Source organism: Microcaecilia unicolor, chromosome 6 (genome assembly GCF_901765095.1).
Source record: "Microcaecilia unicolor chromosome 6, aMicUni1.1, whole genome shotgun sequence".
In the NCBI taxonomy this organism is placed as follows: Eukaryota; Metazoa; Chordata; class Amphibia; order Gymnophiona; family Siphonopidae; genus Microcaecilia; species Microcaecilia unicolor.
Window position 1 is genome coordinate 93,254,917 of NC_044036.1, and position 18,638 is coordinate 93,273,554.

Sequence of the window (18,638 nt, forward strand, 5' to 3'; positions counted from 1 at the left end):
GGTTGGTTCTTAAAGAATAGTAAACAGATGGGCACATTTTGTCTTTTGTACGTCATAGCTTTTAATACAATGCAATTTTAACTTTCCCTTTTCTGTCTATAGGGCAGCGCTTCATACGTGGAGCCACCATCACTAGCGAGCACAAACAGCCAAAAGACCAGTACCTTGGGACCACACAAGGAGCAGGAAAAACAGAAGCTAAATGCTGGAACACAGCCCGGTACAATTGTTGCTTGGTATGCAGAGAAATATTGCCTTCTGTATATTTAGTATTGGGTTGGGGGTTTTTTCAACACTCTCCAAGGCAGCACTGACTGATGCAGGCAGACCCCTCTAACTCAAGGCTGTCTGTCTGCCCACAGAAGAGGAGGCCAGCTTAGCTAACAGCAAAAGGCAGACAGAGCACCTCGAGGGGGAAAGAGGGAAGGACCCGGCCATCCAAGTGTGCACCCCCAGGGAAACAGACAGTCATGGGCCTCAAACCCTAGTCCAGCAAGCAGGAACTTTTTTTTTTTTCACCACCAAAGCCAATCAAAGGAACAACGGAAAAGAAAAACAACCAAATTCTCCTCTTGCCAAGGTCTTGCTCTATTGATTTATGTAATTTTTTTTTCCAGAGAGAAAAGGGACTGAACAGACTCACCACTGCTACCATCTGCTAAGACTGAGAACATATTGAATTCCAAGGGACTGCACAGCCCACATATAGTGTCTTGAAGTTCAGTGTGTTCTCAGTTTCCATCTGTGCATAACCCATATGTGTCAGTCCAGAGGGGAACTGGGGGATTATGAAAACTTTTGTTTGAAAGTAGGTTCTCCTGAAGACACCGCAATGGTGAAACGTGGTCCCACGTTGGAAACAATGAAAACATTTATTCTGGTTTTAAAACACTAAGAGAAAAGAAACACAGGTCACCAGCAGCAGCACACAATTAAGCACCGAACTGGACTTAAAATGCCAAACAAGCTAAGTGATTAAGCTTTCCTATATTAACAATTTATGGTAGACAGGTTGTTCACTTATTGTCTATCCAGTCAACAAGGAAGGTTAGGAAGGTCCGGTGCTATGATGTTACAGGGTTGTTGTGCTAAATGCTGATACCGTGACAAATGGTAAATTGGCACATCAATATACACTGAGCACTGCATATTAAACAAAAAAAAAATTTCATTAACCTCATAGATAGAACAAGTGAAGAGTGGACTTTAGTGGTGTAAAATTGTATAGCAGTACAGACAATGGAAGCCAGCTCAGCTGTTTTCTGACTTACAACAGTATATGGCAAAACATAAAAAAGGATACATCAGAAAATACTCTTTCATTCCTTGGAACTAATACCAGGAGGTCCTATCTAGGAAGTGTTTGGCTATAAATAATCCTCTCTGCTTATTTCCTCCACCCCATAACTTCACCAGACCCCTGAAACCTAAAATCTAGAGAGGTAGAGCTATGTATGTAATAGAAGAAAACCATAGAAGGTAATCTCCAGGAAGTAATTTCTTAAAGACTCCCTTCTATATGTGTGCTACCAGTGCCTGGTCAAGCCCTGCCAGCCTGCCTCCCGGAAGGGTGTAGCTATGAAACTGACAAACCTGTTGTGATCAGGCCCCACTTGAGTATATTTATATTCTCCTTGGGTCTTCTCCTTCTGGAAGAACTGATTCAAACGTGCCTTAGCATTCTCCAGGGTCCAGTTTCCATGAAGGCCAGCATTTAAATCCACTTCTTCAGACTCTAAAGTCTGTGAAAAACAAATTGTTGGTATATTCTTTATTACAAGCACCATATCAAGCCTCCAAACTAAAACTAGTTGATGTCCATAAAACATCTGCAAGGCAATGACATCAACACTCTCCATTCTTGCCAGACCCCGGCACTCAGTCCCCTGCATGCCTGACCAAAGCATATTCATCCTGGTCCTGTTCAAGCATTCATAGCCCTCCCCCACCCTGACATGCTCATGCTTTCCTTTTCCTCCTCCTACCCTCTGCCTCCCTTTGGCCATGTGGCCCTGACAGTCCTCTAGTCCTGAGGCCTTACTGGTGGAAATGCTTTGAAATGCAGGATAGGAACCACTTGCAGGGAGCTAAATGCATTATATAAAGTTAAAACAACAATCCACCTCTCCATCTAACTAGTTCTCTGACCAGTGTCACATTTTGTAAAAACAGAAATGGCAGTGTTTGGCTTCATGCTAAATATGAAATTAAATAATCTGAGAAAAACAGGCAAATATAAAAACATTTTTCTTCCAAAACAAGCAGGCTGATATATTAAACCGTAAAAAGGTTTGTAGCTTTGTGGCCCTCTTTGTGAAATGTAGCTACAGAATGCAAATATGCTCTTGGTTCATTTAAATCCCGTAGTTAAATTTTACATAAAAATTATTACACATTCCCAGCAGTGGCAATGCGTAAAATATTTCTTAAAAAGATGCCTTCCCTTGATGAAATAATCAATAGGCCCCAAGATATTTATCATGAAGGGAGCTCACAATATAACCAATAGATAAATGCTCTGCTTCAATCCATTTTCTAACATACATTTATCATAGCTCACTGAGTTCAGAATCACAGTATTTATATATATATTTTTATAAATGGATCTCTCAGATCAGCGCACCTTCCCCTAATAAGGCTAAATGAGCCTAGCATATGTCTAAAAGGGGCGTTGCGCAATCGTCATCGATCCTTAAATATTTTCATATCTTTTTTTCTTTTCTTGATGAAATAGCAGCAGTTGCTTAAAAGGGCCACTGACCTGGTGTCCAAAGCTTCAACCTGGGAGGAAGGGGGTGTATGTGTGTTTTTAATACCCAGATGAGCTTGTTTCCCTTATCTGAGGTCCCTACATGAGGGATGTGAAAGCCTGTAGGGCCTGTGAAGCCCCTCTCCCCCACCTCCCGACTAGCCTTCATGCAGGACTAAAATAAGCTCCCCACCAAACCCTAACTCCCCTTGTGCCTAGCCCCTGCCCCATAGCTAAAACATCTGAGAGGCATATGACCCCCCTCCCCTTTCTACTTTTCCTTGAGTCAGCCCAGAAGGATGCCTTCCAGCAAAGGATGAGAAGAGCATCCATGCACTCCAGAGCTACCATGGTCTTCTTGAATAAATGTCTCTGGATCTGTAGTGTTACACTGGAGACATCAATTTTCAAAAAGCGAAGTTTCTTACATAAAGCAGGTATTCTCCGAGGACAGCAGGCTGCATATTCTCACATGTGGGTGACGTCACGTCAGCCCCGGAGGATTTTCCAGCAAAATCGGCAAAAGTCTCTTTCTTCCAGAGAGTTCCATCATGCGAGATCACACCGCGCATGCGCGCGCATGATTTCCCGCTCCTCAGTTGAATCCAAAAAATGAAACAAAAAACTCCAAAGGGGAGGTGGGAGGGTTTATGAGAATATATGCCTGCTTGTCCTCGGAGAAAGCAAAGTTTCTTACCTGAAGCAGGTATTCTCCGAGGACAGCAGGCTGCATAGTCTCACAAACCCTCCCACCTCCCCTTTGGAGTTGCTTTTCTTTCATTTTTTGGATTCAACTGAGGAGCGTGTCCGTGTGGCGAGCGGGAAATCATGCGCGCGCATGCGCAGTGTGATCTTCTCGCGCGATGGAACTCTCTGGAAGAAAGAGACTTTTGCCGATTTTGCTGGAAAATCCTCCGGGGCCGACATGACGTCACCCACATGTGAGAATATGCAGGCTCACTCAACACAACAAACAGTGGTCAATTGGGCCTCGCAACGGCGAGGACATAACAAAAATTGACCTGAAACAAGAAATACCTAACAGAGTGCAGCCTGGAACAGAATAAAAATGGGCCTAGGAGGGTTGGAGTTGGATTCTAAACCCCAAACAGATTCTGCAGCACCGACTGCCCAAACAGACTATCACGTTGGCTATCCTGCTGAAGGCAGTAGTGAGATGTGAATGTGTGGACTGATGACCACGTCGCAGACTTGCAGATCTCTTCAATAGTGGCTGACCTCAGATAAGCCACTGACGCAGCCATGGCTCTAACATTATGAGCCGTGACATGGCCTTCTAAAGTCAACCCAGCTTGGGCGTAAGTGAAGGAAATGCAATCTGCTAGCCAATTAGATATGGTGCGTTTCCTGACAGCAACTCCCCTCTTGTTGGGATTAAAAGAAATAAACAACTGGGCGGACTGTTTGTGGGGGCTTGTCCGCTCCATGTAAAAGGGCAGTGCTCTTTTGCAATCCAAAGTGTGCAGCTTGCTTTCGCCAGGACTTGTATGAGGGCGAGGAAAAAATGTTGGCAAGACAATTGACTGGTTCAGATGGAACTCCGACACTACCTTCGGCAAGAACTTAGGGTGCGTGCGGAGGACTACTCTGTTATGATGAAATTTAAGGTAAGGAGCATGAACCACTAAAGCCTGAAGCTCACTGACCCTACGAGCTGAAGTAACAGCCACCAAGAAAATGACCTTCCAGGTCAAGTACTTCAGATGGCAGGAATTCAGTGGCTCGAAAGGGGGTTTCATCAGCTGGGTGAGAACGACATTGAGATCCCATGACACTGGAGGAGGTTTGACAGGGGGTTTTGACAAAAGCAAACCTCTCATAAAGCGAACAACTAAAGGCTGTCCAGAGATAGGCTGACCTTCTACACGTTGATGGTAAGCACTAATCGCACTAAGGTGAACTCTTACGGAGTTGGTCTTGAGACCAGACTCTGATAAATGCAGAAGGTACTCAAGCAAGGTCTGTGTAGGACAAGAAAAAGGATCTAGGGCCCTGCTGCTACACCAGACGGCAAACCCCTTCCATTTAAAAGAGTAACATCTTTTAGTGGAATCTTTCCTGGAAGCAAGCAAGACTCGGGAGACACCCTCAGAAAGACCCAAGGAGGCAAATTCTAAGCTCTCAACATCCAGGCCGTGAGAGCCAGAGACTGGAGGTTGGGATGCAGAAGCGCCCCCTCGTTCTGAGTAATGAGGGTTGGAAAACACTCCAATCTCCACGGTTCTTCGGAGGACAACTCCAGAAGAAGAGGGAACCAGATCTGACGCGGCCAGAAAGGCGCAATCAGAATCATGGTTCCGCGGTCTTGCTTGAGTTTCAGCAAAGTCTTCCCCACCAGAGGTATGGGAGGATACGTGTACAGAAGGCCTGTTCCCCAATGAAGGAGAAAGGCATCCAACGCTAGCCTGCCGTGGGCCTGTAGTCTGGAACAGAACTGAGGGACCTTGTGATTGAATTGAGTGGCAAAAAGATCCACCGAGGGGGTGCCCCAAGCTCGGAAGATCTTTCTGGCGACAGCCATGCTCAGTGACCACTCGTGAGGTTGCATTATCCTGCTCAACCTGTCGGCCAGACTGTTGTTTACGCCGACCAGATAAACGGCTTGGAGAAACATGCCGTGTTGGCGAGCCCAAAGCCACATCTGCACAGCTTCCTGACACAGAGGGCGAGTTCCGGTGCCCCCTTGCATGTTTGTGTAGTACATAGCAACCTGATTGTTTGAATCAGAATAATTTGGTTGGATAGACGATCTCTGAAAGCCTTTAGAGCACTCCAGATCGCTCGCAACTCCAGGAGGTAAATCTGAAGACGCTTTTCCTGAAGGGACCAAGCTCCTTGAGTGTGAAGGCCATCTACATGCGCTCTCCAGCCTAGGAGGGATGCATCCGTCAGCACATTTTGTGGCTGAGGAATTTGGAATGGGCACCCCAAAACCAGATTGGATCGAATTGTCCACCACTGAAGGGCATTCCGAAAATCGATGGACAGCTGGATCACATCCTCTAGATTCCCTGTAGCTTGAAACCACTGGGAAGCTAGGGTCCACTGAGCAGATCTCATGTGAAGATGAGCCATGGGAGTTACATGAACTGTGGAAGCCATGTGGCCTAGAAGTCTCAACATCTGCCGAGCTGTGATCTGTTGAGATGCTTGAACCTTGGAGACTAGAGACAGAAGGTTGCTCTTGGCTCGGGAAGTTAGGCACAAGCTATCTTCGTGCACAACAGGGCCCCAATGAATTCCAATTTTTGAACTGGGTTGAGATGGGACTTTGGGTAATTGATGACAAACCCTAGTAGCTCCAGCACTTGAATAGTCATCCGCATGGACTGTAAAGCCCCGTCGTGGGAGGTGCTCTTCACCAGCCAATCGTCCAGATAAGGGAACACATGCACTCCCAGTCTGCGTAGAGACACTGCAACAACTGCCAGGCACTTGGTAAAACTCTGGGCGCAGACGCCAAGCCAAAAGGCAGCACACAGTACTGAAAGTGCTGCTTTCCCAGCCGAAACCGCAGATACTTCCTGTGAGCTGGAAGTATTGAGATGTGACTGTAAGCATCCTTTAAGTCCAGAGAGTATAGCCAATCGTTTTCCTGAATCATGGGAAGAAGGATGCCCAGGGAAAGCATCCTGAACTTTTCTCGAATCAGATATTTGTTCAGGCCCCTTAGGTCTAGGATGGGACGCATCCCCCCTGTCTTCTTTTCCACAAGGAAGTACCTGGAATAGAATCCCAGCCCTTCTTGCCCTGGTGGAACGGGCTCGACCGCATTGGCGCTGAGAAGGGCGGAGAGTTCCTCTGCAAGTACCTGCTTGTGCTGGGAGTTTGAAGGACTGAGCTCCCGGTGGGCAATTTGGAGGTTTGGTTTCCAGATTGAGGGTGTATCCTAACTGGACTATTTGAAGAACCCACCGGTTGGAGGTTATCAGAGGCCACCTTTGGTGAAAAAATTTTAACCTCCCCCCGACCGGCAGATCGTCTGGCACAGACACATTTATGGCAGCTATGCTCAACTGGAGCCAGTCAAAAACCCGTCCCTGGTTTTTGCTGGGGAGCTGCAGGGGCCTGCTTGGGCGCACGCTGTTGACGAGAACGAGCGTGCTGTGGCAGAGCCTGAACCGGCCGTTGAGAAGTAGGAGTGTACTTACGGCCCCTACAGGCATAAGGCGCACTTCTCTTCCCATTGAAAAACTTCCTAGATGAGGAAGCGGATGCAGAAGGCGCCCGGCGGTAGAGACAGTCCATAGTGTTATCACGCTGATAGAGATGATCAATCAACTCTTCAACCTTCTCACCGAAAAGATGATCCCCCCGGCAAGGGATATCTGCAATTTTCTGCCGAGTTCGTTCCTCCAGGTAGGAGGCAAGCAGCCATGAGAGTCTGCGCATCACTATACCCATAGCAGAAAACCTGGATGTCACATCGCAAGTATCGTAAATGCCCCTGGACAGGAACTTGCGACACGCCTTCTGCTGCCTGACCACTTGGCGAAAAGGCTCGGCCTGCTCCGGTGGGAGTGCATCAACCAAGCTCTCAAGCTGCCGCACTGAGTTCTGCAAATGAATGCTCGTGAAGAGCTGGTACGACTGAATTTTGGAAGCGAGCATGCCAGCCTGATACGCCTTCCTCCCAAAAGAATCTAAGGTTCTATGCTCTCGCCCCGGGGGCGCTGAGGCAAAGTTCCTAGAACTCTTAGCTCTTCTGAGAGCGGAATCCACCACCGCAGAGTCATGAGGCAACTGAGGCCGGACGAAACTGGGTTCCCCGTGGATCCGATACTGGGATTCAGCCTTTTTGGGAATAGTTGGACACGAAAGAGGCTTCTCCTCATCAGCACTTCCCTGAGTGTATCATAAAAAGGAGCAGTGGTAGAAGACTTAGGTGGAGATGGATAATCCAGGACCTCGAGCATCTTGGCTCTGGGCTCATCCACAGTCTCCACAGGGAAGGGAATGGCCTCAGACATTTCCAGCACAAAAGATGAAAAAGACAAGCTCTACAGAGGGAAGAGCTGTCTCTGAGGTGAGGGGGTCAAATCAGACGGAAGACCTAGAGAATCCTTGGCAGAGAAAACTCCATGAAACCCATCATCATCAGATGGGGCTAACAACTCAGAAAGAGCAGCCCGGATCCGAGCCCGTCTCGACATAGAGGTGCGGTGACCTCGATGACGGTGTCGAGAAGTCGACTCCCCAGGAGACTCCGGTGAAGCTTCCTCCACCGAAGGCAATGGAAAGTCGACCCGGGAAGCAACCAACCCCGATACCGGAAGCGGTACCGGAGAAGGAGACCTCACCACCGACAAAGGCACAGTGCCGCAGGAGCCTCCGGCACCGTCGGTACCGGTACCTCCGGTGCCAGGCGCAAATGGTGCAGCAACGCTAAAAATAGCTTGATGCGCTCATCTACAGAAGCTGTCGGGGAAGGCTGCGGTGCCGGTGTGGGCGTCAGAGGCAGAATCTGCAGAGGCTGGGGAGCCGGTACCGGGCTGCCAGACAACCTGCGCGTCGATACTTCCATAACAGAGGGAGAGTGATCCGCTCGGCATCGATGCTTCTCAGGTACCGAATGCCTTGATGACCCAGAGCTCGCGGTACCGTGTCGAGAAGGAGAATGATGACGGTGCTTCTTGGCCTTCACCTGACGCCCGTCATCGAGACTCCTCGGTACCGGTGAGGAAGACGTGGAATCCACACGCTTCCTCGGGGCCGGGGCCAATAGAGGTCGGTGCCGGGGGGCCTGCGAAGCAGGAGGCGCCGAGGCAGGTGGAGACCCGCTCGATGCATCACTGCTCCCAGCGTGCATCGGTCTCTTGGCAGCCTGTACCCGGTCTCCAGATGCCAACGCTGCCCTCGACGTCAACGGTACCGATGTCGACGCCGAGGTACCGGACCCAAAAAGCTTTTCTCTTTGGGCCTCTCTAGAAAGCTGAGTGCGCTTTTTCATTTTTAGGCACAACTTACAGCTTTCCTGCAGATGGTCGGGCCCAAGGCACTAGGAGTGCGGATCAGTGCCAGAGATGGTCCGGTTGCAGCGGGTGCAAGGCTTGAAGCCGCTGGGCATCTTCGATGACATCACGAGAAAAATGGCCTCCGCAAAATCAAAGGACGCAATGGTTTCAGAAAACAAGGACACAAAAAGGGGAAAAACTTGACCAAGTGACCTAAGAACGGTCACAACGAAAAAGGAAGGAAACTTTTACGAAGAAAATTAAAGTTAAATAAAGGAAATTGTTTTGTTTTTTTTAATACAAGCGAAATTCACTCGACGAAGAAACTTTCACTCCGGGACCCGAACAAACACGAAGCGTGCGAAGCGAAACTCCGTGTCTCCTCAGACGTGGAAAGAAAACTATTGAGGAGCGTGTCCGCGCAGCGAGCGGGAAATCGTGCACGCGCATGCGCGGTGTGATCCTCTCGCACAACGGAACACCTTGGAAGAGACTTTTGCCGATTTTGCTGGAAAATCCTCCGGGGCCGACGTGACATCACCCACATGTAAGAATATCAGCCTGCTTGTCCTCTGAGAATGACTGCTACAGGACAGGAGCGAAAGGGAACTCTTGTGGCATCCTCTGGTGGGTTGATGTGGGGTAGGAGAGGTATTCTAGGGGCAGGCCTCTTTTGCCCTTTCAGTCCTAGGCTATGGAAGGAGGGGGGTCATGGGTCACTGGTGCACCAAGGCTTACAGTATCCTTCCCCTCCCCCTCCGGAAAGAGCCTTTGGTCAGGAGCCACTGGTTCAATAGGGAACTAAGCTCCCCTTCACTTCCCAAAGATGGGTGGGCCATTTGCCATAGGTAGGAAAAAGGTAAGGGCCATGAGACCATTAGATTCAGGGACCTTGGACACAGAGGCCAGCAGCCCCTTTATGTGCTGTTTCTATCAAAATATGGAGCAGGGCAAATTTAAAAAATAAATAAATTAATTTAAAAAAAAAACAACAACACACACACGTCACTACAACATGTTATAGTTTTTCTTGCAAATCAGCATGTAAAATCTTTTTGTGCACTGGGTTTTGCAAAAAGTCACATTAATGAGCTGCTTTGCTTTTTCTGATTGTACTTCCTGTATTATACCAGCCTCTTAATTTCTAATCTGCTTTGGGCTCTTAAGGGGAGTTGGCAGAACATTTCAATGGATTTAGCTAACACCTTTTTCAGTAGTAGCTCAAGGTGAGTTACATTCAGGTACAGTACATATTTCCATATCCCTGGAGAGCTTACAATCTAAGCCTGCATCTGAGGTAATGACGTGTTAAATGACTTGCCCAGAACAACAAGTAGCAGCAGCAGCAGGATTTGAATGGGCTTAAATTATTGAGTCTATTCTCTTTCACATTCTTCCTATGACCTCTCATTCCAAAACTTCTATTCAACTGAGCGGGGCTTGCTTTCTATGCATTTATGCCATAAAGATATTTAAATGTCTCTATTATATCTCCTTTTTCCCACCTTTCTTCCAAAGCATACATATTGAGATCCTTGAGTTTGTCCCTATATGCTTTATGATAACCACTGACCAATTTAGTTGCTAACCCCAGACTGATTCTATCCTGTTTATATCTTTTTGAAGGTGCAGTCTGCAGAATTGCATAAAGTGCTCTAATTGAAGTCTAACCAGATACTTGTACCATCTCCTCTTTTTTCCTGCTGATCATTTCTCTCCCTTCTGGCTTTTACTACTGTCTTTTCAAAGTAAAATTATGTATCATACCTGATAATTTTCTTTCCCTTAATCATAGTCGATCAATACATAGACTGGTGGGTTGTGTCCATGTACCAGCAGGTGGAGATAGAGAGCAATCTTTTGCCTCCCTATATGTGGTCATGTGCTGCCGGAAATTCCCCAGTATGTAGATATCAAAGTTCCATCCGCAGGACTCAGCACTTAGAGAATTACCCCCACAAAGGGACACTCTGCCCAGCTCACCACCGCCGAAGCGGGAGAGGGGAAATATTCCAGCGCACCACCGCCGGGGCGGTGGGCGGGAAACCACACCCTCCAACGTGGGGGGAACTGGTTTATCCTGCTACCGCAACCGCGGGAGGAGCTGGCTTACCTTAACACTACCGAAGCGGGAGGGATACAAAGCTACTCTACAGCCGCACGAAGCGGGAGGGAGCGCCGGCATAATTTAGTTATCAATCCAGCCACCACCGAAACGGGGGGAGAGGAAGCAGCAGCTCACTGTAACACAAAATCGTCTCAACTCGAAGAGACTTCAATTGGAAGAACTTGAACACGAAGTCCTCGTGAACAGGAAATGAAGACTGAACTTGAACCTGAAATATAACCAGAACACAAACAATACAGATATCTGGGAGGGGCTATGGATTGATCGGCTATGATTAAGGGAAAGAAAATTATCAGGTATGATACATAATTTTACCTTCCCTATCATCAAGCCGATCAATCCATAGACTGGTGGGATGTACCGAAGCAGTACTCACCCAGGGCGGGACATGGAAATCCCTGAACGCAACACTGAAGCCCCACACTGGGCCTCGGCCCGAGCAGCCACATCCAAGCAGTAATGTTGTGAGAAGGTATGAGCCGACGACCAAGTAGCCGCTCTGCAAATCTCTTCCAAGGAGACAGATCTGGACTCCGCCATCGAGGCTGCTTGTGCTCTAGTAGAGTGTGCCTTCAGCTGAATAGGCGGAATCTTCCCTGCCGCCACATAAACTGACGCGATCGTCTCCTTGACCCAACGTGCCACTGTAGGCTTAGATGCCTGCAGACCCTTACGAGGGCCTGCGAACAGCACGAACAGATAATCCGACTTCCGGAAATCATTGGTCACTTCCAAGTATCTGATGACCCATCTAACATCCAGGTATTTGAGCGCAGGGTACTCCTCCGGGAAATCCTCCCTACGAAAGGAGGGTAGGTAAAGCTGCTGATTCACATGGAATCAAGAAACAATCTTGGGCAGGAAGGAAGGCACTGGGTGAATTGATACTCCTGCCTCAGTGAATCGCAGGAACGGTTCTCTACACGAGAGTGCCTGGAGCTCGGAAACTCTTCTGGCTGATGTGATAGCCACCAGGAAGACTGCTTTCAACGTCAGGTCCTTCAGCGATGCCCTTGGCAAGGGCTCGAATGGCGGCTTCTGCAAGGTCCGTAGCACCAGATTGAGATTCCACGTAGGCACTATCGAGTGCAGAGGGGGGCGCAGGTGATTAACTCATTTGAGAAAGCGTACCACATCCGGCTGTGAAGCCAGGGAAGCCCCCTTCAGACGACCCCTGAAGCAAGCTAGAGCCGCCACCTGGACTTTCAGCGAACTGAGCGACAGGCCTTTCTCCAGCCCCTCTTGCAGGAACGCCAACACTGAAGATATTGGAGCAGTGAAGGGTGGTACAGAACCTGCCTCGCACCACAAGGGAAAGGTACACCAAACCCTGGCGTAAGTGGTGGAAGTAGAGCGCTTCCTCGCTCTCAGCATAGTGGCAATGACCTTGTCTGAGAAGCCCTTCTTCCTCAGCCGCTTCCGGTCAAGAGCCAGGTCGTAAGACCAAAGGGGGAGTGATCCTCCATCACCACGGGACCCTGATGTAAGAGGCCCCGCTCCGCTGGCAGCCGCAGAGGGCCGTCCACCGAGAGTCTGACTAAGTCCGCATACCAGGGACGTCTGGGCCAATCTGGACCCACCAGGATCACCCGGCCCAGATGCTTTGCCACCCGGCCTTGCACCCTGCCCATCATGGGCCAGGGCGGGAACACATAGAGAAGCTCCTGTGCCGGCCACTGCTGGAGAAGAGCATCGACTCCCAAAGATCGAGGGTCCCGTCCTCTGCTGAAAAAACGCGGCACTTGGCAATTGGCCGAGGACGCCAACAGATCCAGGCTCGGCCGGCCCCAGCGTTTCGTGATGTCCAAGAACGCCCGAGCAGACAGTTGCCACTCTCCGGGATCCAAGGTATGGCGACTCCCGCAATGTGGGCCGCCGACAGCTGTTCCAGATTCGCTTCCGCCCACAGGCATAGCTTCATGGCCTCCTTGGCTAGAGGGGCACTCCTGGTACCTCCCTGGCGATTGACATAGGCCACAGCTGTGGCATTGTCCGACAGGACCCGTACAGGCCTCAGCACCAGTACCGGGAGAAACTCTAGAAGCGCCAACCGAATGGCTCGGAACTCCAGGATGTTGATGGACCATTTTGTCTCTGCAGGAGACCAAAGCCACTGCACTGTCCGTCCCAGGCAGTGGGCTCCCCAGCCCGTCAAGCAGGCGTCCGTCGTGACGACAACCCACTCCAGGGTCGTAAGAGGTATTCCTGCGGACAGCTTGCCTGGCCTCAGCCACCAGCTCAGCGCCTTTCGCACCGCTGGATCCAAAGGAAGGCGTACGGCGTAATCCTCTGAGACTGGAGTCCACCGCCGCAGAAGAGAGTGCTGTAGTGGTCTCATATGAGCCCTGGCCTAGGGCACTACCTCCATCATGGTCGTCATGGAGCCCAACAGCTGCACATAGTCCCAAGCTCGAAGAGTAGAGGAGGCTAGGAACTGGCCCACCTGGGTCCGAAACTTGACGCTCTGGTTGTCCGGCAGGAATACTCTGCCCACTTGGGTGTCAAATCGAACTCCCAGATACTCCAGGGACTGAGTCGGGCGCAGCTGGCTTTTCTCCCAGTTGATGAGCCATCCCAGGGAGCTCAGAAGAGCAATGACCCTGTCTGTAGCTCTCCCGCACTCCGCATAGGAAGGGGCTCGGATTAGCCAGTCGTCCAGATAGGGATGGACTTGCACTCCCTCCTTGCGGAGGAAGGCCGCGATGACCACCATTACTTTGGAGAAGGTCCGCGGAGCCGTAGCCAACCCAAACGGGAGGGCTCTGAACTGGAAGTGTCGGCCCAGCACTGCAAAGCGCAGAAAGCGCTGATGAGGCGGCCAGATAGGAATATGTAGGTAAGCTTCCTTGATGTCCAGGGAGGCCAGGAATTCTCCCTTTTTCACCGCAGCTATTACGGAGCGGAGGGTCTCCATCCGGAAGTGCCGAACTTTCAAGGCCTGATTGACTCCCTTGAGGTCGAGAATAGGCCGAGCAGATCCTTCTTTCTTTGGCACCACAAAGTAAATGGAGTAGCGCCCCTTGCCAAGCTGATCTACTGGCACCGGGACCACCACGCCCAGGCGGATCAAGTTGCTCAAAGTCTGCTGCACGGCAGCTGCTCTGACCCGAGACTTGCAAGGAGAGTTTACAAACCCGTCTCTTAGGGGTCGGCAGAACTCTAGCTTGTAGCCATCTCTGATGACTTCCAGAACCCAAGCGTCTGAAGTTACCCTGGTCCACTCGCCCAGAAACGAGGATAACCTTCCTCCTATCTGCACTGGGCCATGGACTAGGTCCCCATCATTGGGTACGCGACCCTGGGAGCAGGCCGGAGGACGACCCTCCGGGACGGCGGTCCCTACGAAAGAAATGCTGCTTGGGGGAGAAGTTCCGTTTGAAGGAAGCGGAGGCAGAGGAGGCCGACTTGCCCGGGCGATATCGATGGGCTTCCTGGCATCGGCCCTTAGAGGAACCAGGACGGGCACTGCCGGCCCGAGTCCTGTCCTCTGGCAACCTCTTGCCCTTGGACGTGCCGAGCTCTGTCACGATCTTGTCCAGCTCGTCCCCAAAGAGCAGCTTGCCTTTAAAAGGCAACTTGGCTAGGCGAGATTTAGAGGCATGGTCAGCAGACCAGTGCTTAAGCCAGAGCCACCGCTGCGCAGAGATTGTCTGAGCCATGCCCTTGGCCGAGGCTCTCAAAACATCATACAGCAAGTCTGCCAAAGTAGGCCAAACCCAACTCCAGGGTCGGCCACTCCGCCCTCCAGGAAGGGTCCGAGGGGGAAGCCCGCTGCAAAACAGTCAGGCACGCCCTAGCCACGTAGGAGCCGCAAACCGAGGCTTGCAAACTCAGAGCGGCCGCCTCAAAGGACGACTTTAAGGCCGCCTCCATTCTCCTGTTCTGGGCGTCCTTCAGGGCAGTGCCACCTTCCACCGGCAGCGCCGTTTTCTTAGTCACGGCAGCGATTAAGGAATCTACCGTGGGCCAGACAAAGGCTTCCCGTTCCCCCTCAGGAAAGGGGTACAGAGGGGACATAGCCCTGGCTACTTTCAGGCTCGCCTCAGGGGCATCCCATTGCGCTGAAATTAAGGTCTGCATGGCTTCATGAACATGAAATGTTCTAGGCGGGCGCTTCTTTCCCAGCATAATGGTGGAGCCAGTAGAGGCTGAGAGAGCGCCTTCCTCTGGAGAGGCAATCTTCAAAATGCTCATGGCCTGCACAAGCAGGTTGGGCAAATCCTCTGAGCGAAAAAGCCGCGCTGCAGAGGGGTCGTCCGCTCCATCCGAGCGAGGATCAGTCTCTTCCATCGATTCCGCTAAGGATCTCTGGGAGAACTCAGACACGCTGCCGTCATCCACATCAGAGGAGACAGAGTCCCCCGAGGGTGAAAGATCCACCCGAGGGCGCTTAAGCATAGAGACCTCATCACCCCGATCAGAGAGGTGGGCAGGGGCAGTGTTCTGCATAAGAAAGGCCTGATGCAGCAGCAAAATGAACTCAGGGGAGAAACCCCCCAGTCTGTGCATTTCTGCAGCCTGTGCCGCAGCCCTAGAGGCACCCTCCATCTGCGCTCCCAGTAGCGGGGGAGAGGCGTGTTGCGCGTCCAAAATTGCGTCCAGCGTGAAACTCCGAGACGGAGCCACGCGGGAAGAAGGGTGTTTTAATTTCGCCGACTTCTGCCGCCTGATTCAAGGGCGACTAAGCTGTTAACGTTTCCCATCTCGAGGGCGGTCCAAGAAGAAGCCGACCGAGCCGCGTGGCTGGTCACGACCAGGAGGGCGGCCAGCAGGGGATGGGCGCCTAAGGCGGGAAAGGCCGCCACGCCAGAGAAAAAACCGGTGAACTCTCCCGGCTCCGAAAGGGCGCCCAAAAAGGGCGACTCTACCTTCGATCCCCTCGCTAGGCACGCGAACGCGTTCCGGGGAGAGTCTTTTCGCGCCCTTGCCATCCGAGGCCATAGCCACGTGGAGACCGTTCGGGAAACCCCCTGCCCGCTAGTAAAAGGTAAAAATTACCTGCTTCTTGCTCCGAGCAGCGACGACTTGTTCCAGTGAGCAGCTGCAAATGGACGTCCTTTTTGAACGTTTAAAAAAAATTTTTTTTTGTTTAACGGAGCCAGCGGGAGGGGGGAGAAAAGGAGGGACCTGGAACCACCAGGTTTGCACTTGCTCACGAAGAGCCCTCAACCCCAGGTACTCAACAAAACCTAAAAATTAGGCTTGGAGACCTAGCCAGAGCTGCTGCTGTGTGACCACACACCTGCTGAGATAGAAAACACACTGGGGAATTTCCGGCAGCACATGACCACATATAGGGAGGCAAAAGATTGCTCTCTCTCTCCACCTGCTGGTAGATGGACACAACCCACCAGTCTATGAATTGATCGGCTTGATGATAGGGAAGTCCCATTTTTTGTGCGCAGAAATAATTCACACCTTATACTGTAATGCTTTCCCTGAGTTTTTACAGCTCAAATGCACTACTCTGCACTTTTTAGCACTAAATCTCAGATGCCAAATTCTAGCCCATTCTTCAAGTTTCACTAGATCCCTCCTCACTTTATCCACACCTTCCTGGGTTATCTACCCTATTGCAGAGTTTATTGTAAATCTTACTCAACAACCCTTCTTACTGCTTATAGAAATGTTAAAAAAAAAAAAAAAAACTGGACCAAAGACCAGTCCCTATGGCTCACCACTATTAATGCCCTTATTCTCATAATGAACTCCACTTACTACTAACTTACTACTAGCCTTCCCCTAAACCAGAGTCTAATTCAGTCAATCACTTTTGGGCCCATACCAAGGACACACTCAGTTAATACGTAAGTACATAAGTATTGCCATACTAGGACAGACCAAAGGTCCATCAAGCCCAGCAACCTGTTTCCAACAGTGGCCAATCCAGGTCACAACTACCTGGCAAGATCCCAAGTTCCCTATGTGGAACCATATCAAAGGCTTTGATGAAATCTAAGAATGCCTTGTCTAGCACTATCCCTCAGTTCAACTCTTGGGTTAACCAGTAAAAAATAAATAAATAAAATTTGTCTAGAAAGACCTACCTCTAGTAAAAACCAACCTGCCTCAGATCCTGCAATCCACTGGACTCCAGAAACTGCATTAGCCTCTGTTGTAATAGCGTATACATTAACTGACTCACCACAAAAGAGACTAACTGGTCTATAGTTCCCAGCCTCATCCTGCTTTGCTTATATGCCCAAATTATAATGCTTAGCAAAAGAACGTAGCAATGGCCAGATGGTTGCACTACAAATCTGTTTTAGAGAATAAAGCTGCCTGTCCACATAGGATGCAGACTTAGAAGTTTCCTGGGCCTCTCTCACCTGCTCAGGGAACAAACAGATGATCCGACACACAGAAAGGAATCTTTCTAGCTCAACACCTTGTCCTCCTTCCAAAAAAGAGGAGGGGAAGAACTACCTGGCAAGATAGTTCCAAGATGTAACTGGCCACTATAATCTCCAGGCTTCACCGCTTGACTGTGGCTGCTCGGGCGGAGGCCCGGTTTGGAGCTTCAGTGTTGCGGTCAGGGATTTCTATGTCCCGCCCTGGGTGAGTACTGCTTCGGTACATCCCACCAGTCTATGGATTGATCAGCATGATATGGAAGGTAAAATTATGTATCATACCTGATAATTTTCTTTCCATTAATCATAGCTGATCAATCCATAACACAGAGATACCTGCCCATCTACTCATCTTAAATGAGGGACTCCACATATTCACTGGGAATCCTGATCAAGAGAAGAGCCCCCTGTGGGGTCCTTCTTACCTTCATGGCAAGATCTGTGAAGGGCCTGGTCCTAGCCAAAGGGCATGGACCTCTGAGCCAAAACATCCTATACTTGTTTCCCTTAATCCACAACTTAGCCTTCATTGTATGAAATAAATTTTGCAATCTATCCTTTGAGAGCCTGGGAGTCTTAGGATCCCAAGTCCTTAACAAGCCAGCCAACCTCTGAAGGGGAGCTTACTCAGTTACCTTAGACTTTGAATCTACCAGAGGAACCACCAGCTTGCCACCAAACTATGTATGCACTTAGCAGAAACTAACAATATCATACAGGATGCCAACCAAAGGCCATCCCCACCTCTAACTGGGCTGACCCTCCAGACAGAGCCTGACTCCTCACAGGTCTCATCCCAATTCGCCTGAATCCAACAAAGACATGCCCTGTCAATGTAATTTCTACAGATGGTTGCCTGAAATGCCCAACCTGTCACCTTAAAACACTGCTTCAGAAGAGCCTCTATCCTCCTATCCTGAGATTCCTTAAGGATTATAGCCATCTTTAAAAAGGGAGTTTGTCTTCCACATTACTACCATAATGAGAGTATTATACTTACAGGGGTTTCAAAGCCTCCTGCTCCTCCTCTAGCAGGGGATTCAAGATTATCATGACCTTAAAGACACCTTCAGCCTAGTATTAGGAATCTGCTCATTCAACAGAAATGAACTCCCTAACAGCTAAGTGTAAGAGGAAGTCCCAGGGCAGTTTCTTGAATCTTCTGATAATGCCTCCTCCGGGGGGGATCAGCTTCTGCAGCCCACTGTATCCCAACTGCTTCTAGATCATGGATGACATCTAGGAACTCCGCCTTGTGCAACAACCAAATTACTGGGCAAGCAACTTAACCCTCAATTGCCCCAAGTAGAAAAATTAGAATATGAGCCTACTAGGGACAGAAAAAGGGTACCTGCATACAGTACATGTAAACTGCTTTTTGTTATACCACATAAAGGCAGTACATCAAATCCAAGACCCTTTACTATAGAATC

At 49.9% G+C, this 18,638-nt stretch overlaps 1 protein-coding gene across 2 annotated transcripts in view; it reads right to left on the minus strand.

Annotated features, from left to right (window-relative positions):
* Nucleotides 1–18,638, minus strand: part of DHX9 (DExH-box helicase 9) — a 334,908-nt gene that overhangs the window by 257,505 nt on the left and 58,765 nt on the right. For both annotated transcript variants that reach the window (XM_030205460.1, XM_030205459.1), the window contains exon 6: nucleotides 1,594–1,742. In XM_030205460.1, the coding sequence (XP_030061320.1) occupies nucleotides 1,594–1,742 (149 nt within the window). The remainder of the gene's footprint in view (nucleotides 1–1,593; nucleotides 1,743–18,638) is intronic.